Below are 24,699 nucleotides of genomic sequence, written 5' to 3'. Positions count from 1 at the left end.
CTGCTCCGGAGCCGAGGCGGGCGGAATCAAGACTCGGGCTGGAAGTCCCTCCACTCGCCCCTTTCCTTTGTGTTCCACCTAAAGACTTTCTTTGTGCGATTTGTTCCAGCCCTTCTCCATCACCACCCTCATCCAAATCAGCCAATCCCAGTCAGGGGGCCAGGCCGGGGGGCGAGAAGCTCGATTGTGACGTCACGGTCCTCCAGCCTGAGTGTGAGCGTCGGGGAGTTGGGCTGAGGGCTTCATGGCCCTAAGGGAGATCTTTTGGGTCCTCAGCGCCGTTGCTCGAAACTGCCTGTCAGGATTCTTTAGACTCTTTACTTTTGGCCTTAAACATCGACTAGTTTGGTTGAGTTGGAGCTGAGGCTGAGCTTGACTTGAAATATCAGCGAGCTTCCCCCAGCCCCGCCAGTCGGCTCGCTCGGTCTCTCCGCAGAGTTGTGAGGCAAAGTAGAGGGATTGCGGCACTGTCGCAAGACATTTCGGTCTCGGTGGCCTTGCGGGCATAGACTTTCACTTGGACTTTCACTACCACTTCCCTGGGTTCTCCAGACTCGGTTCACGCTGTTCGGAGCGTGCAGCCTAATGGGAGTCACGCCCCCCTCTTGCCGTAAAGTGGGTGCTTCAAGGTGTCACCTCCCCCAAGCGAGGGCGGAGTCATCGGTACCGCTGTCGCAAAGCAGAAAGTGTTTAGACTCCAGCAACCCACCGTCGTAAAGATGCCTGCGGTGGGCGTGTCTTCCTTCCACTGTCGCAAAAGCTCCCTTCCCAAGTCTTCGTCCCTCTCGGAGCCACTCCGTCATCCCGCTATGCCGTAAAGTGAGCCTCCCGACCGCGTCGTCCTTCGGTTCTCACCGTGGTCGTCCCCAGCTCCTAGCCCGGGCTGCTTCATTGCCCAGCAGTGCCGTAAAGCATACCTGGCCTCAGCCCCCGGTCGTATTCCTCAGGGTGTCTGCCCGCCGCGGTTGCCACGGTGCCGCCAAGCGCGGCTGTCGCGCTGCCCCGGTGTCAGCGGAGATGGCGGCGGGGTCGGGTGGGAGTGGGGGCTCTGGGGGAGGCCCCGGACCGGTGCCGAGCGGGGGTGGGGGCCCCAGCGGAAGCAGCTCAGGACCGGGGTCCAGCGGGGTTCTCGGTAGCGGCGGGGAGCTGCACCCGCGCACTGGGCGCCTGGTGAGCTTGTCGGCCTGTGGGCGTACAGCGCGGCGGCAGCAGCCGGGCCAGGAGTTTAACCACGGTCTGGTGTTGAGCCGAGAACCCTTGCGCGATGGACGCGTCTTCACCGTCCGCATCGACCGCAAGGTGCAGCGCTGGGTTCGCGGAACCGAGATGTGGAGGGCGGTGGGAGGGGACTAGAGGGAGACGGGGTAGGACAGCCTGGGTAGCTCACATCGCCGGGCACCGAGGGAACAGAAAGGTGATAGAGTACCAGGGGACGGGCAGGAAGACAGCATGAATCAGAAATATTCAGTTTGAAGGAGAAGACATTAAGAGCTTGAGTTTTCTCAAGCAAAGAAGGGACACGAGGGCTAACTCGCTAGACTGGCTGGGACCAGACCTCCTGGTACAATTTCTTGGGCGTGGAGGATGGAGAGATGTCAGAGATGTGATGGCAAGAGAAGAGAGATACCAAGGAACGAACAAACCTAATCCCAGCCCTTTGGGAGTCCGAGGTGGGCAGATCACTTGAGGTCAGGGATTCAAGACCAGCCTAGTGAATGTGATGAAACAACCCCGTCTCTACTAGAAATACAAAAATTAGCCATGCATGGTGGCGCGCCCCTGTAATCCCAGCTACTCTGGAGTCTGAGGCGGGAGAATGGTTTGAACCTGGGAGGCGGAGGTTGCAGTGAGCCGAGATCGTGCCACTGCACTCCAGCCTGGGCAACAGAATGAGTCAGACACTGTCTCAAAAAAAAAAAACAAAAAACAAAAAACAAAAAACAACAAACCATTGAAGGACAAACTCACAGGCTGTGCCAGAACAGAGGTGAGGAGAACTATCCAGGGTGAGGGAGGTGTGTGTGATTCACTGAAGAGGCTACACTAACAGAAAAAGAACTTGGGAGAAGATTGAATCTGGGTAGAGCCTGATCCTTGGAGAGAATTAGGCCAAGGGAAGGGAATGATACACCAGAGCAAGAGGTGTGGGTATAGGAAGTCGGTGAATCTGGATGGTTGGAGAGCCATAGAACCCAGGGAAGTCAGGGGAGACAGGAGGCTAGAACTAAGGAACTCTTGCTTGGCTTGGAAAGGAGTGGTGCAGTAAAGACTGAGTAGAAAGCAGAGTTGCTAAAGGAAAGAACGCCCAAATAATTACCGAGCCACAGTCCATAAAATTACTATCTGCATCTCTGGATTAGTGTTCCAAGAGAAAGCCAGTTAGCTATCTGAGAGGTGGGAAGATATGGTAGTCTGTGGAATAGGGGGTGGCCCATTTTAAGCCTCTGTCCACTACCCCTATCCCAGGTCAACTCCTGGAGTGGCTCCATTGAGATTGGGGTGACAGCGCTGGATCCCAGTGTGCTGGACTTTCCAAGCAGTGCCACAGGGCTGAAGGGGGGCTCGTGGGTAGTGTCAGGCTGCTCTGTGCTGAGAGATGGACGCTCTGTGTTGGAGGAGTATGGTCAGGACCTGGACCAGCTTGGCGAAGGGGACCGTGTGGGCGTGGAGCGCACAGCTGCTGGAGAGCTGCGGCTCTGGGTGAATGGGCGGGATTGTGGAGTGGCCGCCACAGGCCTGCCCCCTCGAGTCTGGGCCGTTGTGGACCTTTATGGCAAGTGCACCCAGATCACTGTGCTACCCCCTGAGCCAGGCTTCAGCCCCCCTACTCCCATCCCCACACCTCCCCTCGAGCCCTTGGCCCCCCTTGAAGACTCTGCCTTGGCTGAACAGGGGACTTCTGCTGATGAAGGTGAGAACACAGCTAGGGCAGTGGTGGCAGGGTGGGGATGGAATGGGGGAAATAACAGTGACAAGATAGGCTAGGTGTGGGCAGGGCCACTTTGGTCCCCAAGTCTGTTGAATGGGAGAGCGGGAGCTAGAGGATGGGGGGTCTCCTGGCTATGGGCCCTGAATTAGGGACTGAACCCTTATTCCCCTCCCATCCTACCTGGTCCCCAGCCTTCATGGTGTCCCCAGCGCAGGCCCGGCCGGAGACGTTTCCTAACAGCCTTGAGTCGCATAATGGTGAGGGCTTTGGGGAGGCCCTGGGAAGGGGAGTGGGAAGTGAGGTGGACAAGGGAGGGCCCTCAGGAGAAGGGGTACAGAGAGAGGCACCAAGCCTGGGGGCATAGAGCCTCATCCCAGCTTCCTTCTTCCATCTTGCTGCTATAGACTTCGCCAGCATGGAGCTGTCTGAGGTGGTGAGCAACACCATCCTGTCTGCCTACAATGGAGGGCTTCTGAATGTGAACCTGAGCTCCCCGCCGGCAGGGGAAGGCCTGGGGTCTAGCGGTGCTGCCACGTCGCCCATTCTCACTTCCAACGATGCCCTGCTTTTTCATGAAAAGTGTGGGACCCTCATCAAACTCAGCAACAATAATAAGACAGCTGAGCGCCGGCGGCCCCTGGATGAATTTAACAATGGGGTTGTCATGACCAACCGCCCACTTCGGGACAATGAGATGTTTGAGGTGTGCAAAGTCCTGTGGTCTGATTGGCACCTTATCCCTGAGAGCTAAAGATGGGGCTTGGCCCTTGATGCTAGGAGGGTGGGCCCTGGGGAAGAACCAAGGGCTGAAGGGCCCTTTATGCATTTCTTTCCCTCAATGCCAGATCCGTATCGACAAGCTTGTTGATAAGTGGTCAGGCTCCATTGAGATTGGTGTCACTACCCACAACCCCAACAGTTTGGAGTACCCAGCCACCATGACCAACCTCCAGTCAGGTACCAGCCCTGGGCAGGGGTGGGGGTGCAGTCCTGGTGTTGCTGAGGGGAAGGAAGCCCATACCCCAACCTGTGTCTATCATCACCCAGGCACCATCATGATGAGCGGCTGTGGAATTCTGACGAATGGCAAGGGTACCCGCCGGGAGTACTGCGAATTCAGTCTGGATGAGTTGCAGGTGAGGGTGGGCACAGAGCCTCGGGTCACTCTCCAGCGGAGCCACAGGTACTCTGTCCCTGCCTGGGCACTAAGCAGGCTCTCTCCTCTTCAACCTAGAGCAAGTCCCTGTATCTTCTGCCTAAAAGTTCCTTCCAAGAAGGCTGAGTTGCCCAAGAATTCAGCACTCAGATTTTGGAGTCAGATGGTTGAATTCCTCTTACTTTTTGCCCATTTGTAGTGGCAAACTGAGGCAAGAAGCTGACCCTCTTTGGTTGTCCCTCCATTTGCTGCGGCCTCTAAAATGAGCCTCCGAGTAGGCTGATTCCATAGGCTGAGACTTGTCAAAGCTGATGTCTGTGAGGTGGTTTAACTCAGTGCCTGACTCATATCGAGCACTGAGGAAATGTAGAAATTGTCATATCTGGAAAACAAGGGCCCAGGACCTGTCCTTGAGGGTGATCTGAGACTCTGGCGAATACTTTCTGGAGTTGTTCCCTTGTGGAGTGGGGTGCTGGGCAGGCCCCGGGACTCCTCTGAACTATTTTTCTTCTTTGAGTAGGAGGGTGACCACATTGGCCTCACAAGGAAGTCTAACTCAGCCCTGCACTTCTTCATCAATGGCATTGATCAGGGTAAGGGCCGCTCAGAGAGGGCCTCTGGGCTAGGGCGTTCGGTGGGGCTGGGATTGGGGTCCGTACCTCCTCCTCCTGCTTCTCTTTGGTGCTTGGTCTCCTTGTGTGTGACTTTCTCCTCTCATTCTCCCTGCCCACTCCCACATCCCTGTACCTTCCTGCCACAGGAGTGGCGACCCCCTTGACGCCCCCAGTGGTATATGGTGTGGTGGACTTGTATGGGATGGCAGTGAAGGTGACCATCGTCCACAATAACAACCACAGTGACCGTCTCCGCCGGAACAACGCCATCCTACGGGCACTGTCCCCTGAGGGCGCTCTCCGACGAGCTGCTCCTGCCCAGGCGGAACCCGAGCGCCTGCTCTTCCACCCCAACTGTGGCCAGAAAGCAGCCATCACCCACGAGGGACGCACTGCCCTGAGGCCCCAGTATGGCCCATGGAGTGGGAAGAAGCCTGAAGAAGGGGTTTGAATGGGAGAGAGGTGGGACAAGGAAGTGGAAGGCAGAGGGAGCCTGGCGGGGGAGCTTCCTGGAGGTTGAGGTTTAGCTCTTTGGCTTGGGGCAGTGAGTGTTGGCAGGCATTGCCGGGCGAAGCCTTGGCACACTGAGAGCATGTATTGGGCATCTGACTCTCCACTCACTGTGCCCTTAGTGCCACTGATGACTTCAATCATGGCGTGGTGCTGAGCAGCCGAGCCCTGCGGGATGGAGAGGTGTTCCAGGTGCGCATCGACAAGATGGTGGACAAATGGGCTGGCTCCATTGAAATTGGCGTCACCACCCACAACCCTGCCTACCTCCAGTTGCCCTCTACCATGACCAACTTGCGCTCTGGTGAGCTCCCAGGAAGGGCAGGGCCAGGATAGGGTTTTGGGGGGAAGCTATCCCCAGATCCCTGGCACTCGTTCTCCAGCCCCTTTTTCATTTGTCACTCTTGTGACCACTCATTCAATGGCTAGAGAGTGCCCCGTGGGCAGGGAGCTGCAGAGTTTTCTTGTCCTGCTCAGGGAAGAAAGCCAGTTGTCCAAGAAAAGGCAAGGTGGGCTGTGGGCTTGGGAGTCCTGTGGGCGCTGCTATGGAAAGGAGAGGAGCCCTGTGTGTCCTCTCATGTCCCCTGATGCTCCTTGTCCCCCCAGGGACCTGGATGATGACTGGGAATGGGGTGATGCACAATGGGACGACCATCCTGGATGAATATGGGCACAACCTGGACCGCCTCAAGGTGGGAAAGTGGGCGTGCTGCCGGGCAGCCGCAGCAGGCTTCACAGGCACCGTGGGGCTGACGCAGGACCAGCCCCGGCAGGAACTCTGCCTGACTCCTCACTCCAGCACCCCCTTCTTCCAAGGCAGGGGACACGGTGGGCGTGGTGCGGCGGGAGGACGGGACTCTCCACTTCTTTGTCAATGGGATGACTCAGGGCCCTGCTGCCTGGAACGTGCCCCCGGGCGTCTATGCTGTCGTCGATCTCTACGGCCAGGCGGCCCAGGCCACCATTGTGGACGACGTGGGTGAGGGCCGGGCTGGGCTGGGGCTTAGGGTGGCCTTGGGAGGTCTTAGAGACACCTAGAGACCTAAGGGTGATGTCCACTTTTACAGAGGTGCCTCCAGTTCCTGAGCCACTCCCTGAAGGGAACAATCAGGTGTCTCCAAGCTCCCCGTCCTCAGGGGCCGGGGGCTCTGACCTGCGCTTCCACCAGCTGCACGGCAGTAATGCCGTCATCACTAACGGGGGCCGCACCGCCCTCCGCCACAACTGCCGCAGCGAGTTTAATGACGCCATTGTCATCTCCAATCGGTCAGTCTCTTGACGTTCATGTCCCCACCTTCCTATTGCCTAGCCTCAGCCACCCAAGCAGAGCCTCTCTGATCACCAATCTCCTTGGCAGAGCCCTTCGGGATGGAGAGCTGTTTGAAATTGTCATTCAGAAGATGGTAGACCGCTGGTCAGGCTCCATTGAGGCTGGTAAGGGGTGTCTGTGTGTGTGTTGGGGGCTGCTGGATGCCTGTGCCTTGGGGGAGCAGCCTTGACCTACCCCTGCCTCTTCCCAGGAGTGACTGCCATTCGCCCTGAAGACCTGGAATTCCCCAACACTATGACAGACATTGACTATGACACATGGATGCTGAGGTCGGGCTTCCTGCTTTGGGGGCCAGCTTGGGGCTGGGTGGAGCTGGCTGGGATCAGGGAAGCAAGGTTTAGGCCTACGGTGGCTGTGGGCAGTGGCAGACCTAGGGGATCTGCCTGTCCCCTCCCTTGGATTCTGGGAATCCCTACTCAGCCCCGCAGGGACTCAGTCCTCCTTTCTCTTAGGTAGTTCTTGCTTTTTCCTGAGAGGATCCCAGGGACAAAGGAGATAGGATTGGGCCTTACGCCCAGATCGAGACCCCAGCCCAAGGCACTGGAAGGTTCTGACAGGCAGGGAGTGGGCAGCGGCCTATGTGAAGATGAAGCTGGCAGGCTGACTCACCCTTCTGCCATCCCCCCAGTGGCACAGCCATCATGCAAGATGGGAACACAATGCGCAACAATTACGGGTGTGACCTGGACGCGCTGGGCACAGGTGCACGCATTGGCATGATGCGAACAGCCAAGGGTGACCTGCACTACTTTATCAACGGCCAGGACCAAGGCGCCGCGTGCTCGGGCCTGCCTCCGGGTAAAGGTGACTACGTGGCTTTCAGCCTGCCGCCCTCAGCCCAGACCACCCTGGCTATCAGGCTTCTGACCTTCCCTCTCGTCCCCAGAGGTGTATGCGGTAGTCGATCTCTATGGCCAATGTGTCCAAGTTTCCATAACCAATGCCACCGGCCCCATGGACAACAGCCTGGCGACCAGCAACACCGCCACCGAGAAGTCCTTCCCACTACACTCCCCAGGTGTGCCGCAGGGCAGGGGCTGGATGGGCTCTGCTTGCCTGCTGTGCACCTGAGGAGTAGGGCTTCCAGGTTAGAGAGGCTGTTCAAAGACAGCTGGCTGGGGTGGCCACCGGCTCCAGGGAGGGGACAGCTCACGGTGGCAAGCATCCGATGACGGGGAGGTTATACCTGGCACATAGAGCCTGGACAGGACACCATAAGCTGAGCATGCCAGGTTTGGAAATGAGTCTTGCTATAATGCAAAGAGGTGTCAGGGCCTGGCACAGTAGCTCATGCCTATAATCCTGGCACTTTGGGAGGTCAAGGCAGGTGGATTGCTCTGGCACAAGAGTTTAAGACCAGGCTGGGAAACATGACGAAACCCCATCTCTACTAAAACTACAAAAATTAGGCAGGTGTGGTGGCATGTACCTGTGGTCCCAGTTACTTGGGAGGCTGAGGTGGGAGTATCACTGGAGTCCAGGAAGTCAAGGTTGCAGTGAGCCGTGATTGTGCCACTGCACTCTAGCTGAGTGACAGAGCAAGACCCTGCCTCAAAAAAAATAGAATAAAGGCCGGGTGCGGTGGCTCACGCCAGTAATCCCAGCACTTTGGGAGGCCAAGGCGGGCAGATCACCAGGTCAAGAGATCGAGACCATCCTGGCCAACATGGTGAAACCCTGTCTCTACTAAAAATACAAAAAAATAGCCGGGCGTGGTGGCACGTGCCTGTGGTCCCAGCTACTCGGGAGGCTGAGGTGGAAGAATCACTTGAACCCAGGAGGCGGAGATTGCAGTGAGCCAAGATTGCGCCACTGCACTCCAGCCTGGTGACAGAGTAAGACTCTATCTAATAAATAAATAAATAAATAGAATAAAGAGGTGCCAGGAGGCCCTGAGTAGTAATGGCAGATGCAGATGGGCACTTGGTGTCCACATCTTGTTTCATCTGAAAACTTTGCTCTGTGTTCCATCTGAAGCTCGCCACCCCAATCCTACCCCTTCCTCTGGTGCCATGTTTTCGCAGTGGCTGGTGTGGCTCACCGATTCCACAGTACTTGTGGCAAGAACGTCACTCTGGAGGAGGATGGCACGAGGGCAGTACGTGCTGCTGGCTATGCTCATGGCCTTGTCTTCAGCACCAAGGAACTCAGGGCTGAGGAAGTCTTTGAGGTAGGCTGTAGCAATGTGACAGAGGGGCTGCCAGGCCTATCATGACTGGCCAGTTCATATTTCCTGTGTCTCGTAGGTGAAAGTGGAAGAGCTGGATGAGAAGTGGGCAGGTTCCCTGCGGCTGGGGCTGACCACACTACCACCAGGGGAGATGGGACCCGGAGCAGGCGGTGGCCCAGGGTTGCCTCCGTCCCTACCAGAGCTCCGGACGAAGACCACTTGGATGGTATCTAGCTGTGAAGTGAGACGTGATGGGCAGCTCCAGAGGATGAACTATGGCCGGAACCTAGAGAGGCTGGGGGTGAAGCAGCTGGCTCCAGGGACAGGGGAGGGGTTGGGCGTGGAGGCAGCAGGGAGAGGTGGGCTGAGCATTGTCTATTCTCGTCTTGGCTTGGTCCTAGGTGGGGAGCCGTGTGGGTGTTCGTCGGGGGGCAGATGACACGATGCACATCCTCGTGGATGGAGAGGATATGGGGCCTGCAGCCACCGGCATTGCCAAGGTAGACCAGAGAGCTTCCTTGGGTTCTGGGAGTGTGGTTGAGGTCTTCTGCTGATCTCTGAGGTTTTGGGTCTTGTGTGTCTCCCAGAACGTGTGGGCTGTGTTGGATCTCTACGGGCCAGTCCGCAGTGTGTCAATTGTCAGTTCCACGAGGCTAGAGGAGTCAGAAGGCACCCAGCCTCCTTCCCCCAGTTCAGACACCGGCAGTGAGGGCGAGGAGGATGACGAGGGCGAGGAGCGTGGCCTGGGAGTAAGAGGCTGCAGGATGGTCTGCTATGCATATGGTTGGGCAGTGGCTGGGCTGTTGGATGCTAGGCCTTTTCTGGATTTTCTGTTCATTGGGTGGAGGCTCACATTCAGGCTCTGTGCAGATGCCAGTGAGTGGGTCGATCCTGGCATTGGCAACCCATGCAGCTCAGTCCCTTCCTCCACACCAGGGCCAGAATGAAGTGGGTATCATGCCCGCCACCCTTGAGTTCCTGGAGAATCATGGGAAGAATATCCTCTTGTCTAATGGGAACCGTACGGCCACACGGGTGGCCAGCTACAATCAGGGCATCGTTGTCATCAACCAGCCTCTGGTGCCCCAGCTGCTGGTCCAGGTGGGCTCTGCCTCCTTATCCCTAGTCCCTCTCGCTCCACGGTGATCCAGGACCAACGTTCCTGAAGAAAGGCTTTTTTGGGTGGAGAAAAAGAAAGGAAGCCACTTGGATGAGCTTCCTGGGCTTTTATTCATAGCCTGTAATGGGGGTTGTCAGTCAGTTACCATGAAGTCCCTACCTGGTGACTGGTAAGTGAAGCAGTAGGAACAGGCTGGAGTAGTGCAAGGGAAATGCTGGATCCCATATGTGGGGGCAGAGATGCCTTTCCAGGAGGGGGCCTTTTGACTACAGACACAAAGATATGTCAAAAGGTAGCCAGGTAAATCTGGGTGCGGTGGCTCCTATCTGTAATCCCAGCATTTTGGGAGGCTGAGGCAGGCGGATCGCTTGAGCTCATGAGTTCACGACCAACCTGGGCAACATAGCGAAACCCTGTCTCCAAAAAAAATTTAAAAATTGGCTGGGTGTGGTGGCTCACGCCTGTAATCCCAGCACTTTGGGAGGCCTAGGCGGGCGGATCACGAGGTCAAGAGATCGAGACCATCTTGGCCAACATAGTGAAACCCTGTCTCTACTAAAGTAGAAAAATGAGCAGGGCATGGTGGTGCACGCCTGTAGTCCCAGCTACTTGGGAGGTTGAGGCAGAAGAATTGCTTGAACCCAGGAGGCAGAGGTTGCAGTGATCTGAGATTGCGCCACTGCACTCCAGCCTGGTGCCTGATGATGGAGCAAGACTGTCTCAAAAAAAAAAAAAAAAAAAAAAAAAAAAGCTAGCTAGGTGAAGGAGTGCTAGAGATAAGAATCCTTACAGAGGCAACAGTAAGATAAAGGTTCAAACAGGGAAGGTGCAGAGCAGATGATTTTTTTTTTTTTTTTGAGATGAAGTTTCACTCTTGCCCAGGCTGGAGTGCAACGGCGATCTTGGGGCTCACTGCAACCTCCACCTCCCGGGTTCAAGTGATTCTCATGCCTCAGCCTCCCCAGTAGCTGGGATTACAGGCACATACCATCATGCCTGGCTAATTTTGTATTTTTAGTAGAGACGTGGTTTCACGTGTTGCTCAGGTTGGTCTTGAACTCCTGACCTCAGTTGATCCACCTGCCTCAGCCTCCCAAAGTGCTGGGATTACAGGCATGAGCCACCACACCCAGCTGATGGTTCTTTTTTTTTTTTTTTTTTTTTTTTTAAGGGGGGAAAAAACAACTACATTTGCATTTCTGGTCCTTCCAAGCATAAGAAAAGGCAGCATCCCAGGCCACACTCTGGGAGGTGCAATATTCCCTCCTTGGCAAGGGTGAGAAGCCTGGTTCTTCCTGGGAGGCTGTGATTGTGGAGCAGTTCCTTCCTCCCCAGGTGCGGATAGATTTCCTAAACCGACAGTGGACATCTTCCCTTGTCCTGGGAGTCATCACCTGTGCACCTGAGAGGCTCAACTTCCCTGCTTCTGCGTGTGCCCTCAAACGGGCAGCCTGGCTGCTTCGGGGCCGTGGCGTCTTCCACAATGGTCTCAAGGTGAGTAGGAGCCAGAGAGAAGGGATGGAACCATGCCTCAGTAGGGAAGGGCTGGCCAGAAGGGAGAAGAGGGACCCCTGGCCCTGGAGGTAGGACCACAGGTCTAAAAGGGGGACAGTAGTGGGCAGGCAAGGCTGAGTACCGCTGCCTGGTCAGTCTTAGGCCTGCTGCTTCCTGCAGTGTCCCTGCCATTGCGAATGTGCCAATTTTGGGGAAGGGGAGGGGCTCTAGGTAACTGCAGCGGGAGGAGAGCCTCGGCAGCGGGCAAGTGTGGAAGCAAAGCCAAGGCACTGGCAGCAGGAAACAGAGTAAAGGGCGGGACAGCTGCTGTGGTGCAGTCTGACCTCTGGAAGACAGCTGGTCTCTCCTCCCAGATCTGTGAGAAGTTTGGGCCAAATCTGGACACGTGCCCTGAAGGCACCATCCTGGGACTGCGGCTGGACAGCTCTGGGGGACTGCATCTCCATGTCAATGGGGTGGACCAGGGGGTAGCTGTGCCAGATGTGCCCCAGCCATGCCATGCGCTTGTAGACCTCTATGGCCAGTGTGAGCAGGTTAGTGGCAGTGGGGGCAGGGAGGAGGGGTGCCTGAGAGTCTGGGCTGTCCAGGACAGGGACAGTCTGTGGTCCAGGGAGGGATCTGCAGGCTCTGGGATCTGACCAAGCTCTGTCTGACTACCCTCTTCTCTGCAGGTGACAATCGTGAACCCAGAACCAGGGGCTGCCAGTGGGAAAAGTTCTGGAACCCAAGGGGACATGGAGAAAGCGGACATGGTGGACGGTGTGCCAGCCCAAAGGGACCCAGCTCCTGCCCCACTCCCCCACCCCCACCCTTCTGGCCCAGCTCCTGTGACCTGTGCCCCTCTGCTCCCTCAGGTATCAAGGAGAGTGTGTGCTGGGGTCCACCACCTGCTGCTAGCCCTCTAAAGAGCTGCGAGTACCATGCCCTTTGCTCTCGCTTCCAAGAACTCCTCCTGCTTCCTGGTGAGTCCCAGTCCCCCAGAACTGACTTCATTCCCAGGGCCAGGCCCAGAGCCTTGGAGAGCAGCTGGAGGGTGGCAGTGTGCTGGAGATCAAGGGTGGGAGCCACAGCACCAAGCCTGCTACTCACTGTCCTGCAGAAGATTATTTCATGCCTCCGCCAAAGCGAAGCCTCTGTTACTGTGAGTCTTGCTGGAAGCTGCGAGGAGACGAGGCCCACAGGCGCAGAGGGGAGCCTCCCCGGGAATACGCACTGCCCTTTGGCTGGTGCAGGTTCAACCTCAGGTACATATGGGCAGGGTCATTCATTTCCCCTACTGTTTGCTCCCTGGAGAAATGGGGATCCCAAGAGGGTGCATGGAAGAAGTGATAGAACTTTTGTCTAGGGAAAAGCCAGGAAGTGCCAGGAACTTCCTAAGGAAGAGCCCTGTGAAGCTCCTCCATAGGGGAGCCAGTGGCCTTTGTTCGATCTGCCCCGCTTGTCCACCTCCTAGAGTGAATCCCTGCCTGGAGGCTGGGACACTAACCAAGAAATGGCACATGGCATATCACGGGAGCAATGTGGCAGCTGTACGGAGAGTGCTGGACCGAGGGGAGCTGGGAGCAGGTACTGGGAGCAGGCCCTCGAAGGGTGGGCTGAGCCCGGGGGCTGTGGAGGAATAAAGAGGGCTGTCCTAACCCAGTTCTCCTCCCAGGTACTGCCTCCATCTTGAGCTGCCGTCCCTTGAAGGGAGAGCCTAGGGTAGGGTTTGAGGAGCCTGGCGAGAACTGTGCACCTCCTCGGGAAGAGCAGCCCCCTCCGGTGCTGCTTTCTCCCTCCCTTCAATATGCTGGGGCTGAGCCCCTGGCCTCCAAAGTGCAGTGAGTACTGGGAGGGGTGGGGGGAGATTTCCAGGGCCTCAGACGGAGAGGGGCCCCAGCGAAGCCACTAGGGTCTTCGTGATTTACCCTCCCCTTTTCTCGTCTTGCTAGCTGTCCAGTCTCCAACGCAGTCCTTTCTTCACTTACTGAACAAATAACCACTTGTATGCTCTTCTAGTGGGTAAAGGAACCTTGCTCTTGTGGAACTTCTGCCTTTTCTCTATAATGTTTATACATAGTAAATATTTAGTATGTCTAAGTAAGAACTACGGAAACAAAGAGTGGGGTGAAGGAAACACCAGTGCTGTTGCTGTGGGCATCGTAAGAAGGTGGGAGGCCAGGTGCAGTGGCTCACGCCTGTAATCCCAGCACTTTGGGAGGCCGAAGTGGGCAGATCACGAGGTCAGGAATTCAAGGGCAGCCGGGCCAATATGGTGAAACCCCGTCTCTACTAAAAATACAAAAATTAGCCAGGCATGGTGCCACCCGCCTGTAGTCCCAGCTACTTGGGAGGCTGAGGCAGGAGCATCACTTGAGCACAGGAGGCAGAGGTTGCAGTGAGCGGAGATTGTGCCACTGCACTCCAGCCTGGAAGGTGTGAGACATTCGAGCAAAGGCTTGAAGAAGGAAGGTGAAATGAAGTGAAGGAAGTGAAGGGTAGCTGAGCAGGCTTTGGGAGGAAAAGCATTTCAGGTAGAAAGAACAGCTAGAAGGAAGTTCTCATGAGGTGGGAGGATTTTCTAGGTATAGCAAGGCTTGTGTGGTTGGAACAGACTTTGCAAGGGGAGAGGTGATGGGGCGAGAGGCTTCACTTCCCTTTTTCTTCTTGTCTGACAGATTCCGGGACCCCAAATCCCAGCGGACGCACCAGGCTCAGGTGGCGTTCCAGGTGTGTGTGCGTCCTGGCTCCTACACCCCAGGACCCCCTTCCGCTGCCCATGGAGAACCCTCTGACCCTCACTTCAGCCCAGCCGAACTTGAGTGGGTCACTAAGGAGAAGGGGGCCACACTCCTCTATGCCCTGCTGGTACGGGTGGAATGAGGGGTGAGACACCACTACGACAAGCACAGTCGGGCCTCGGGCCCATGGACTCCGAGTGGCGACTGCCTCCACCTCATTCCCGTGACTGTGGCATGCACAGGTGCTGGGGCTCGGCGGCCGCTCAGGAGCATGTAGGCAGGCTCTCAGATGTAGGCGGGAAGCGGCACAGCTCCAGGTCCAGAGGCCCAGCACTCCGTCTGATGGGAGGAGCTGCGGGAGCCCAGCTCCAGGCCTTGGTACCCTTCTTCATGCACTGATTTGCGGAACATGACTCCCTATTACTCCCCTCCCCGACATCACTTAATTTATTTCCGTTTTTGTTTTTGGTTACTGTGAATCCCAGAGGAGTCTCTACCTGTGCCCATATGAAGCTGCTTTTTCCGGGGCCACTGGGCGGGAGCGGGGAAGGGCGGGCGCACGGAAGACGGGGGCCTCTGTACAGTTGTTACTGACTCTGATTTCTAAGGAGCCAATAAACACCGTCTCAGAGCCTCCGCCTCGGCCTCTCTCTCACGCGCCCCTTTCCGGAGCCTGCGTCCTCTGGGGTACTGCCAGGCGGGCCCGCGAAATTAAGAGAACTAAGGATGCCAAAGCAGTCGTGCAGCGCTCGTCGCCTGCAACGACGGGATTTGGACGCCGCGGGCACCCGTCGCAGCGCGCTTCCGCCTTCTCTCACCCAACCAGTGATGTCGGCCGCCGCCGTGTCTCCGGAAGGACTCGCCGGGCCGCCGGATGTGACGCAGGGCCCAGGGCGCGCCGGAGCCGCGGAGAAAGCGCTGAGAAGGCGGGTAAGGAGGTCTGGTGTCCGGGCTGGGCAGGCAGGGAGCGGCAGCACCGAGCCGGGGACCCAGCACCGCCCGCGCGGGTGCTGGAGCGGGGGCTGCGGGCTCGGCCGGGTGGCTGGCTCCCGGGACACGTGACCGGGGCGGCGAGCGGGCCGGGCGGACGGGTTTCCGCCTGAGCCGGGCGCGGCCCCCTCTGAGCGCCCGCCTCCCTATAGGTCTCGTCTGAGGTCTGGCAGTGATAGACAGCCGGGCGTCCACGGCAGCACCATGCCTGCACTCCTGGAGCGCCCCAAGCTTTCCAACGCCATGGCCAGGGCGCTGCACCGGCACATTATGATGGAACGGGAGCGCAAGCGGCAGGGTGAGCCGGGGCCATAGCGGGGGGCATACGGCCCAGAATGGCTCCTGTACCTCAGGGCTGGCCCCAACCCACCGGCCAACCTGCGCGCCCGCTGCCGAGCGCAGAGGAGGGAAGGAACAGCCCTGTTGTGGTAGGATTTAAGCGTCCTCGTCCACTCTCCAGAACCCTTGAACTGGGAAGGACCTTGGAGAGCACCTGATAAAGCCTCTCCATTCCATTCCCTATTGCAGCGATGGGGGGAGCGTGTCCCCTCGAGGCAAAAGAGCCCACAGGCGTGTTGGGATGACTGGGTTTTGCTGGTCTTCAATCTGTAACGTTGGAATTTTTATTACCCTGCCTTTTCCTCATTCTGCCTGATTCTCCAGAGGAAGAAGAGGTGGACAAGATGATGGAACAGAAGATGAAGGAAGAGCAAGAAAGAAGGAAGAAAAAGGAAATGGAAGAGAGAATGTCACTAGAGGAGACCAAGGAACAAGTAAGCAGTCCCTTGATCTCTCCAAGCTCTGATTTCTTCCCTTGACTCTTCCTGCCTTCATCTTCTCTCCCCACCCCATCCCAGATTCTGAAGTTGCAGGAGAAGCTTTTGGCCCTACAAGAAGAGAAGCACCAGCTTTTCCTGCAGCTCAAGAAAGTCTTACACGAGGAGGAAAAACGGAGGCGCAAGGAACAAAGGTGGGATGAGAGTGATAGACAAATCGGAATGATAGCAAACTAATACCAAAAGCGGAAATGGGGGCCAAGTGGGGCTGGGGACAGACGGTGAGAGCGCCAGTGTTTCATGACAGAAGAGGGGCTGTCTGTCCTTGACTTTCACCTGTTTTCCCTTCACTCTAGTGACCTGACCACCCTGACATCAGCTGCATACCAGCAGAGCCTGACTGTTCACACAGGAACTCATCTTCTCAGCATGCAGGGTGAGGACTGAAGAAACTACCCGATAGAACCAGCCGCCTTTGAGGTGGCAGCCTCCCGCTTCGGCATCCTAACACCCTTCTCCCCTGCTAGGGAGCCCTGGAGGACACAATCGCCCAGGCACCCTTATGGCAGCTGACAGAGCCAAACAAATGTTTGGACCCCAAGTGCTTACGGTAAGAATAGGATGGGATGCCTACTCCCAAATATCCTTGCCACCAGTATTCAAGTCACAGACATATCAAGCACTTAAATTTAGGAGAAAACAGCATAAAGATATACATAAGTCACTGAGTTTCAGCTTTCAAGGAGCTTGCAGGCGAGTTCTCATTCTCCCTCCTTAGACCCGGCACTATGTGGGCTCAGCGGCTGCTTTTGCGGGGACACCAGAGCATGGACAATTCCAAGGCAGTCCTGGTGGAGCCTATGGGACTGCTCAGCCCCCACCTCACTATGGGCCCACACAGCCAGCCTATAGTCCTAGCCAGCAGCTCAGAGGTGAGTCATCGGATGGGGGCTTGGCTTTCCTCAGGGTCAAAAGAGGAATGCTGTTGAGTAAAGGGTTAATAGCTGTGTCTCTTTCTCAGCTCCTTCGGCGTTCCCTGCAGTGCAGTACCTATCTCAGCCACAGCCACAGCCCTATGCGGTGCACGGCCACTTTCAGCCCACTCAGACAGGTGATAACATCCCATGCAGGACCTCTAGCTCTCTGGGTCCTCCCCTCCCTGTGTCATTCTTGTTTCACATGCCCCCGCTCCCCACCTAGGTTTCCTCCAGCCTGGTGGTGCCCTGTCCTTGCAAAAGCAGATGGAACATGCTAACCAGCAGACGGGCTTCTCTGACTCAGTGAGTATGGCGCTTGGGAGGTCAGGGTTAAAGATATGTTAAGGGGAGCTTCAGTATGCCTCAGGTCCTGACTCTGTTCTCTGCAGTCCTCTCTGCGCCCCATGCACCCCCAGGCTCTGCATCCAGCCCCTGGACTCCTTGCTTCCCCCCAGCTCCCTGTGCAGATCCAACCAGCAGGAAAGGTAAGAATGGTAACAACCTTACCTGTCAGAATCCCTACACTGGGGATCCAGAAAAGCAGAATTAGGTAGGACAGGTGGCCCACATCATCCGGTTTTTCCTTCCTCTTTGGGGGTGGTTATCAGTAAGGGTATTAGTGGAAGGGAGAGTATGCCCAGTGACAAAGCCCTCTTTTCATCACCACCGCCAGTCGGGCTTTGCAGCTACCAGCCAACCTGGCCCTCGGCTCCCCTTCATCCAACACAGCCAGAACCCGCGATTCTACCACAAGTGACCATCAGATTATTATCTTCAACACCATACCCCCCATCCCACTGTGGGTGAGGGTACCCCCTGTGTGTCCCAGGCCAATAAAATCTACCTGCCACTGCCCCTGGCTGCTGCTGTTTGTGTTGCCTCCCACCCAACTGTCTGGAATAGGTCAAGGCTGCTTGGAGGGTCGGGGGATGGCTGACAGGTCCACAGCAAGTCAAAGTGATACAGATAGTGGGTTCCAATGAACTCAGTGGCAGAGGTCAGTCTTTTTGTGGCTTCCAAATATACCCATTTAATTGAAATAAGCAGCTGAGTTGGGGGCTTCATATTAAACTTGTAGTTTTATTCAGGTTTGATTTTAACAAATGTGTCGGGGAGAGAGCCCGCAGGGAAAGGTAAAGCCCATGGGGGCAGGGCCCTCCCAGATGCCTGAGGAGGGGCAAGTCCCCTCCCCTCTCCTCCTCTTCCCTCCCCATCTAAAGGGGTTTGGGGAGAGACACAGGCAGGGGAGGGGCTGGTCCCCAGTCTGTTGGGATGGTGCTTAGGGTAAAGGGCCATGGGGAACAGGGGATCAGACCAGGGATGAGTGGGGAGGGCCTAAGGACCATTTGCCAGAATCCACTGCTTTCTGATTCCAGATTGAATTAAAAAAAAAAAAAAAAAAAAAAAAAAAAAAAATACTAAACCACAAGCAGCACCCACCCCTTCTCCCCCACCAGGGCTGTAGTGTGAGGGGAGGAGAGGAGGGCAGCTCACCAAGGCCATGGCTTCACTTGCTCCTGGCCAAGGGAGCTGGGTGAAGGGCAGGGGCTCCCCGACAGATTGGGGGGTGGGTGGGGAAAACCAAAATAAAACGTCAAATAAATTGTGTAGGAGTCGTCCAGCCTAGGACCAGGCCAGAGCCAGGCCAGGCTAGGGGAGGGGGCCTCTGCAGGTTCAGAGGATCACTGCTGCCACCACCGCCACCCTGGGTTGGAGAGAGAAATTGTAAGACAGGATAATACCTTTAACAGGAAGGACAGGGAAGACAGGGCCAGGCTAGGGGCAGAAAGTAAGCCTGGAGCAATTAAGACTAGAGCAGCTCTGCTGAGGACAACAAAATGTAAAGGGGACAGTGAAGGATTTGTGACTCACCAGGGAGCCAGTTATTTTGCCATGGCCTTGATTGCAACAGCTGCCTCCTCTGTCATGGCAGACAGCACCGTGATCTGGAGGAGCAAGAGGGACAGCCAGGAGATGTCTGAGCTCAGAGGAAAAAATGTACAGAGCAAAGCTGAGCACAAAAGCAGGGAGGGAGGCACCATACCAGGATCTCTTCTCCACAGTCGTATTTCTGCTCAATCTCTTTGCCAAGATCTCCCTCAGGCAGACGAAGGTCCTCTCGCACCTCCCCACTGTCCTGGAGCAGTGATAGGTACCCATCCTGGATGCCAATCAGCTAGGGGCACATAGGGAAGGAAGCTGAAGGTATTAAGCCCAAGTAGGCTGAGAGTAAAGGCTCTGATAGACAAATTGGAATGATAGCAAACTAATACCAAATACCCTCTCCTGCCATTTCCCTCCTATCTCCCAGCACAAGCTCTTCTGGTCAGTCCCTGTCCTCCAACCCCACTCCACCATAAACCACTAACCCATCCTCATTCAGACCATCTACATACCTGGAAATCATTCCTTTTGATGTTGGGGACATCCATATTATGAGTTGACGGGCAGATATCTTCATATTTCTTCCCAGTAAAGATGTCAATACCAACCAGGTGGACCTGTATGTATGCATCACAAAGAGAAACCCAACCAAACTCTAAGATGGAGAAAACAAAGGCTCAACTTGATCTTGCCTGATGAGGGAAGTCAGACTACATTGTTGGGGCAAAGACTGGGAGTGTTGGAACTGAACCAATCAACTAAAGAAACAGTAAAGCCTCTTAAAAGAAAAAACAACAACCAACAGAGGCTGTAAAAGACCACCACTGAGATTGGGGTTGACAGCACAAGAGAAAACGGCATGGCAGGCTTGGAGAAGACAGTTGATGCTAAGAGTCTAGGGGAGGCGGGAGGAGTCTGGGTAAAAGTTTGGAAGAGTTTTCTGGACACCAGGATAAGGAACTGAGAAATTGGGAAATAAGGTAGAAGGAAACGGCTAAGAAAACAAGAAGGAATGTGAAAGAGCGGAAAAGAAAAAGGGACTTGCAGGGAGATCAGAAATAACTATGCAGCCAGAAAGTAAGGATGCCAGAGGAGCACAGAGAAGGATCTAGCCATTAGGGAATAACTCAAGATCAGCATCAAGTCAAAAGATGGAAAAACTGATGAAGGAAGATCACCACAAGAAACTCAACAAGAACCAGGCTGAAAAAATTGTAAAGAGACAGGATAAGTCTGAGGTGATGAGGGAAGTGCTAGCAAGAATGTTAAAACCCAAGCAAGCATGGAGGCTCACGGAGAGTGGGATGGGGCAGGTAGGGGGAGTGTGATCCTGCATCAGAGTACCAAAGGGAAAGCTAGAACTGAGGAATCAAGCAGCAAAGTGATCTGAGAGTTCAGAATTAATGCAGGAGTCCCTCCCTCCAGGGGAAGGCCTCATTCTGTCAGAATTGGAGAAACCTTGGGCATAGTAATGGAAACAACCACCTACAATGGCTCAAGGGAAGAGAGAAACAGAAAAAGTGAAAACCAAGAATAAGGAAGGAGCAACTAAACAGCTAGAGCATAAAGGCCTGTGAATTGAAGTTAAGAGACTGGCACAAAGCTGGGGAAATGGAGGGAATGCCAGAGAATGATGGGGGGACAGAAGGGTAACCGCAAGAGGCTGAAGACTGGGGAACAGGTGTAGTGGTCTCAATGGGTATGAGGGCTGAGTCCTAAACAAAAGGAATCAGACAATCAAAGCAAAGTCAAAGGAAGGTCAGCACTGTTGGCAGCTGACTGCTGGGAGCGCCAAGGCTACTGGAGACACAGGGAAAGCAAGATGTGGAGGTGAAATTCTAACCTTGGCGTGGCCGTGCTTGCCAGTCTTCGAAGTAGACATCTCGACGATCTTACATGGCCGGCCTTTGAGCACCACAAAGCCATTCTTACGTAATGCTGAGCACTGCATGGGGAAGGTGGCTGAGGCCCCTGCATCTCCTGTCTCGAAGTCCAAATCATCTGCCATTTTAAGAGGCTTCGATTCCAACTAGAGCCAAGAAGAGAACTGAAGTGAATAAGCATGGAGGTTAACAGGACCTCCAATCTATCCCATTTCTCTCTAGAAACATTTTCCCAACTCTTTATTCCATTACCCACCTAAAATAAAGTCAAAGTTCCTGAACTTAAATACTGACTGGGCTCAAATATACTCAAGAACTGTTGTGTATATGGGAGGGTGGAATAGCTGGTTTCTCTCCCACAAATCAAAGCTACAGTGGTGGCTTGGGAAAGGAAGGCTCTAGGGAGCTGGAATGTCAAAACTCAGAGATGAGAAAAGGCCTACTTCTTGGGAGGGTGGAGGACTCAGGTGTTACTTGCCACTGAAACCAACCACCCCTCTCCCCCACATATAGCCAAGGCTATAATTAGGTGAGCAGCTATGATCCAGCAAAAGGGCAGGGCTAATGGGGGGGAGGGTGGAGACCGGAGGACAAGGCCCCACCCATCTGTTACACCCCCCCCCCCCCATCCACACACAAACCAGTCACTGCTACAGGAAACCACAAGGCCTCTTTGGGGGATTCCCGCCTCGCCAACATGCACTTGCAGATGGAGCCAAGGGGGAGAAAGCAAAGTTGTTTCCGAAATGATCCCCCTGCCAAACACTTCGATCTTGGTTCCCAAAGAGAACCCAGGAACCCAGCCTCTCCTGGAAGGTCCTCCCACTTTTCCCAGGATGCATCTGTTCTGTCGGCTTTTCAGGCCGGGCCAGTACAGTCAGTAGAAAGTGGGAGAGGTGGGGGGGTGGTGAATGACAATAAAATGAAAGCAAAAGGTTGGTAGTAGTGAGTAGTAGAAATGATACTAGGCTAGTAGAATTAAGGACTTCGAAACCGAGGAACTCCCAAACCAGTTACAACGAGAAGACAGTGACAAGGTGAAGAGCGTCTATCACGGTGGGAAACTCGTCTGCCTGAGACTTTAAGGCGCTGTCGGCACGGGACGACAGAAGAGTTGGGCTCCTGTCCAAACACCCTCAGTTTCCCCATTTCTCCGGCCTCCCTGCTCGGAGGAGTGCCACTTACACCTGGCTGGCCGCCTCACTTTACAGGAAGGTTTTGAAGAAAACTCCTGAGGCCCATGAGGTTGGGAAGCGCTAACATATGCCTGCAGCGGGCTCTCCGGGGTAATCAGGACCCGGACCTCAGGCTTCTCCCACTCCGCAAAACCTCAGGCACCCTAGGAACCCCCGCAAGGACTAGCTCTCTCCGCCGTAGGAGCTGCCGGCTCCTGCCGACCATGTGGCGGTCCAGGGCTTCCGGTGGCCGGGACCTAGGGGGAGGGGTCCCCGCGCTGCCATGCGGCCCCGGTCCACGCTCGGCCATGCGGCCTGAGACCCCGAGGGCAGCATCCCGTGGGGGGCACTTCCGGTGCCGCGGCCGCCCCCTCCTCTGAGGCTACGCCAGGCCGGAGCCACGCCGCCTCCCCTCCCCCCGACCGTCCGCCAACCCCCCCAACATGCCCTCTCACCGAATAGCCCCCTCCCCCACCTCACGTGGCCGCGCGGCGCCCGGTCCTCAACGGCGAGGTACCCTTGCCCCGGTGGGCCGATCTGGCACCTGGCCCTCGCCCCGGCGTGGCCGCCTGGCGGCCTCTCCCGCGTGGCGGCCGCGCGGCTCACCGTCCCCCTCCCTGCGTCGCTCCAACGTCACCGGGCCGGCCCCAACCGTCACCCCGCGCGCCAACCGGGGCGCGCGCCCGCGCCTCTCCGCACCTCGCGCCGCTCTCCGACCGAGCCCGTGCCGCGGCGACCGCCGCTCCCCTCTGCCCCCTCCCCGACCCCCGCGCAGTTCCATCTCTCCTCCCAGGCCCAAGTCAAGGTACCGCGCACGCGCGCCCTGCCCGCTCTCACCTCGCGCGAACGCACTGACTCGACCCCGTCCGCTCGTCGCGAGCCCAACCGCTGCCTCCGAGCCCGCTGCCGCCGCCGCCGCCGCCTCTACCGCCGCCGTCGCTGCTGCACACGGGTCTTAGTACGCAGGCGCCGACTCCCCACTGACCAACCAAGCAGCCCTATGACAGCCGCGCAAGCGTGCTAGCTATCTCCTCCGCCCTCCACCCCCGCACTGCGCAAGCGCACACACCCACCCCATCTCCACCCTCCCTCCCACCTACCCGTCCAATGACGCGCATACGTGACTCCGCCCCTCACAAACCCTGAGCGCTTCTAACTAATCGGCAACGCGCAGGCGCACCCGGTTTTTTAATCTCTTCAACCTCCTCTTCCCTCCCCTTGATAGACCGCTCGTCCTACCGGACAGTCCTTGCGCCTGCGCAATAAGGAGCCCTCCACTCCACACCCACTGAAGGAAACGCCTCGGTCTCAGAACGCATGCGTGTTCGGAATCTTAAATGCCCCTTCCACCTCAGACGTCGTCTGCACGCCGGGCGTTGAAAAGACCACGCCACTATACCGCTTGTCTCGCCTAGAACGCATGCGTCGCAGGATACGCCACACCTCGGCTTTCACTGGACTTAAACGACTCACACGTTTCAGAAAACTTGCTCTGTGGGGTGGGCCCCTTGTCTTGGAATCCGTCCCCTCAGTTCCACACATGCGCGGGAATTGTCTTTCCGCCCCACTCTTCCTAGCGCGCTTCTGTGGTCAGGTTCCCACCCATCTCGGCTTCACTTCTCTAAATCGAACGCCTGTGCGCTACGATAGAGTTCATCCGGGAAGATAGAGCGGTCCTGCGGCGACACCATCTTGTTGAAGCCCTCAGTCCGTGTTGGTCCCTATGGCATCCCTAGAGACCCTTAGTTAGTATTCCTGTCTTTTCCCCAGGTGTGCTCTGCGGCTCCCGAAAGAATTGTCTACGAGGTCCTTTAGAAAAAAACTGTCTATAAAAGAGTGGCGGGCCGGGAGTGGTGGCTCGCACCTGTAATCCCAGCACTTTGGGAGGCCGAGGCAAGCGGATCACGAGGCCAGGAGTTCAAGACCAGCCTGGCCAACATAGTGAAACCCCGTTTCTAGTGAAAACAGAAAAAAAAAATTAACAGGGCGTGGTGGCAGGCGCCCGTCATCCCAGCTAGTGGGGAGGCTGAGGCAGGAGAATCGCTTGAACCCAGAAGGCGGAGGTTGCTGTGAGCCGAGATCGCACCACTGCACTCCAGCCTGGGCGACACAGCAAGACTTTGTCTCAAAAAAAAAAAAGTGGTATATTAGGTTACATTGACATTGTCTTAATCCTAGGAGACCGTGAAGCTGGAGACAAGCTGTCTAACCACCTTTTCTTTGCCCTCCTCCTACCCCCATCTTAGGGAAGAACTCTGCTGCTTTTCCTGAAACGTCATAGTCTTCCAATTCCTGGCTTTCTAGTACTACCTTCATCGTTACCTTGTTAGGTAACAAGACTTGAAACGAGCGGCTGGGCGCGGTAGCTCAAGCCTGTAACCCCAGCACTTTGGGAGGCCGAGGCCAGCGGATCACTTGAGGTCAGGAGTTCCAGATCAGCCTGGCCAACATGGTGAAACCCGGTCCCCATTAAAAATACAAAATTAGCCGGGCGTGGTGGCGTGTGCCTGTAATTCCAGCTACTCGGGAGGCTGAGGCAGGAGAATGGCTTGAACCCAGGAGGCGGAGGTTGCAGTGCGCCGAGATCAGCCACTGCACTCCAGAACAAGACTCTTAACAACAACAACAACAACAAAAAAGACCGAAATAAAGCGACCAAAGATCTGGTCTTCAGATCTCGTCCTTCTTTTGTGTCTTTAAGGAATTACTTCAGATAGCTCTGCCTTGATTTTCTTCCCATAAAATGAGAATAATAATGATTCCTGAACTCAAGTTTTTAGGACGTTGTGAAAATTCTGCAACATGGGCTGGCTGTAGTGGCTCAGGCCTGTAGTCTTAGCTTTTTGGGAGGCTGAAGTGGAAGGATCCTGTGAGGCTAGCAGTTACGGACAAGACTGGGCAATATAACAAGATCCTGTCTCTACAAATAAAGAATTAAACAGAAACAAAA

At 55.9% G+C, this 24,699-nt stretch overlaps 3 protein-coding genes across 9 annotated transcripts; 2 read left to right on the top strand and 1 right to left on the bottom strand.

Annotated features, from left to right (window-relative positions):
* Positions 1-763: 763 nt before the first annotated feature.
* Positions 764-14,700, top strand: NEURL4 (neuralized E3 ubiquitin protein ligase 4). 5 transcript variants are annotated; one of them, XM_003929152.4, is made up of 29 exons: positions 768-1,299; positions 2,467-2,911; positions 3,121-3,186; positions 3,334-3,632; positions 3,775-3,886; positions 3,977-4,065; positions 4,606-4,678; positions 4,846-5,107; positions 5,332-5,513; positions 5,816-5,901; positions 6,026-6,188; positions 6,277-6,475; positions 6,567-6,643; positions 6,730-6,808; positions 7,168-7,337; positions 7,426-7,557; positions 8,564-8,709; positions 8,786-9,010; positions 9,111-9,209; positions 9,297-9,458; positions 9,646-9,810; positions 11,165-11,323; positions 11,698-11,877; positions 12,016-12,103; positions 12,199-12,306; positions 12,444-12,588; positions 12,798-12,910; positions 12,999-13,164; positions 14,002-14,700. In XM_003929152.4, exons 1-29 carry the CDS (start codon positions 1,018-1,020, stop codon positions 14,204-14,206), a joined length of 4,677 nt encoding a protein of 1,558 aa, XP_003929201.1. In that variant the 5' UTR covers positions 768-1,017; the 3' UTR covers positions 14,207-14,700. The 5 variants fall into 5 exon arrangements, 4 of the variants coding, with proteins under 4 accessions (XP_003929201.1, XP_010338077.1, XP_010338075.1 ...); XM_010339775.3 differs by having other exon boundaries at positions 7,168-7,343; XM_010339773.3 differs by lacking the exon at positions 3,121-3,186.
* Positions 14,701-14,883: 183 nt separating this feature from the next.
* On the top strand, positions 14,884-17,660 carry GPS2 (G protein pathway suppressor 2). Its single transcript, XM_003929154.4, has 11 exons — positions 14,884-14,994; positions 15,207-15,352; positions 15,718-15,827; positions 15,912-16,024; positions 16,187-16,266; positions 16,358-16,440; positions 16,609-16,762; positions 16,852-16,941; positions 17,031-17,110; positions 17,197-17,292; positions 17,481-17,660. The coding sequence occupies exons 2-11, from the start codon at positions 15,259-15,261 to the stop codon at positions 17,562-17,564; spliced, it is 984 nt and encodes a 327-aa protein (XP_003929203.1). The 5' UTR covers positions 14,884-14,994; positions 15,207-15,258; the 3' UTR covers positions 17,565-17,660.
* A 207-nt stretch (positions 17,661-17,867) lies between these two features.
* Positions 17,868-23,341, bottom strand: EIF5A (eukaryotic translation initiation factor 5A). Of its 3 annotated transcripts, none has more exons than XM_003929156.4 (6): positions 23,223-23,341; positions 20,535-20,720; positions 19,204-19,308; positions 18,852-18,983; positions 18,680-18,753; positions 17,868-18,512 (listed from the first exon to the last, which is right to left on the bottom strand). In XM_003929156.4, exons 1-5 carry the CDS (start codon positions 23,289-23,291, stop codon positions 18,691-18,693), a joined length of 555 nt encoding a protein of 184 aa, XP_003929205.1. In that variant the 5' UTR covers positions 23,292-23,341; the 3' UTR covers positions 17,868-18,512; positions 18,680-18,690. The 3 variants fall into 3 exon arrangements, with proteins under 3 accessions (XP_003929205.1, XP_039331802.1, XP_039331804.1); XM_039475868.2 differs by lacking the exon at positions 23,223-23,341 and adding an exon at positions 22,587-22,749; XM_039475870.2 differs by lacking the exon at positions 23,223-23,341 and adding an exon at positions 22,225-22,369.
* Positions 23,342-24,699: the final 1,358 nt, after the last annotated feature.

This window comes from Saimiri boliviensis, chromosome 17 (assembly GCF_048565385.1).
Source record: "Saimiri boliviensis isolate mSaiBol1 chromosome 17, mSaiBol1.pri, whole genome shotgun sequence".
NCBI lineage: Eukaryota > Metazoa > Chordata > Mammalia > Primates > Cebidae > Saimiri > Saimiri boliviensis.
The sequence above is the reverse complement of the archived record's forward strand: the minus strand, read 5'-3'. Positions and strand labels throughout refer to the sequence as shown.

What these genes read in the sequence shown, in the direction of transcription:
- NEURL4 (XM_010339775.3), top strand. Translation starts at nt 1,018, where the DNA reads ATGGCGGCGGGGTCGGGTGGGAGTGGGGGCTCTGGGGGAGGCCCCGGA. An exon ending in CAGCCTTGAGTCGCATAATG is followed by an intron (nt 3,187 to 3,333) that starts GTGAGGGCTTTG and finishes TTGCTGCTATAG; the next exon opens with ACTTCGCCAGCATGGAGCTG. An exon ending in GGAACCTAGAGAGGCTGGGG is followed by an intron (nt 9,011 to 9,110) that starts GTGAAGCAGCTG and finishes GCTTGGTCCTAG; the next exon opens with GTGGGGAGCCGTGTGGGTGT.
- GPS2 (XM_003929154.4), top strand. Translation starts at nt 15,259, where the DNA reads ATGCCTGCACTCCTGGAGCGCCCCAAGCTTTCCAACGCCATGGCCAGG. An exon ending in ACGGGAGCGCAAGCGGCAGG is followed by an intron (nt 15,353 to 15,717) that starts GTGAGCCGGGGC and finishes CTGATTCTCCAG; the next exon opens with AGGAAGAAGAGGTGGACAAG. An exon ending in AGACGGGCTTCTCTGACTCA is followed by an intron (nt 17,111 to 17,196) that starts GTGAGTATGGCG and finishes TGTTCTCTGCAG; the next exon opens with TCCTCTCTGCGCCCCATGCA.
- EIF5A (XM_003929156.4), bottom strand. Translation starts at nt 23,291, where the DNA reads ATGTGTGGAACTGAGGGGACGGATTCCAAGACAAGGGGCCCACCCCAC. An exon ending in GAGCAAGTTTTCTGAAACGT is followed by an intron (nt 20,721 to 23,222) that starts GTGAGTCGTTTA and finishes TCTTGGCTCTAG; the next exon opens with TTGGAATCGAAGCCTCTTAA. An exon ending in TCAAAAGGAATGATTTCCAG is followed by an intron (nt 18,984 to 19,203) that starts GTATGTAGATGG and finishes ATGTGCCCCTAG; the next exon opens with CTGATTGGCATCCAGGATGG.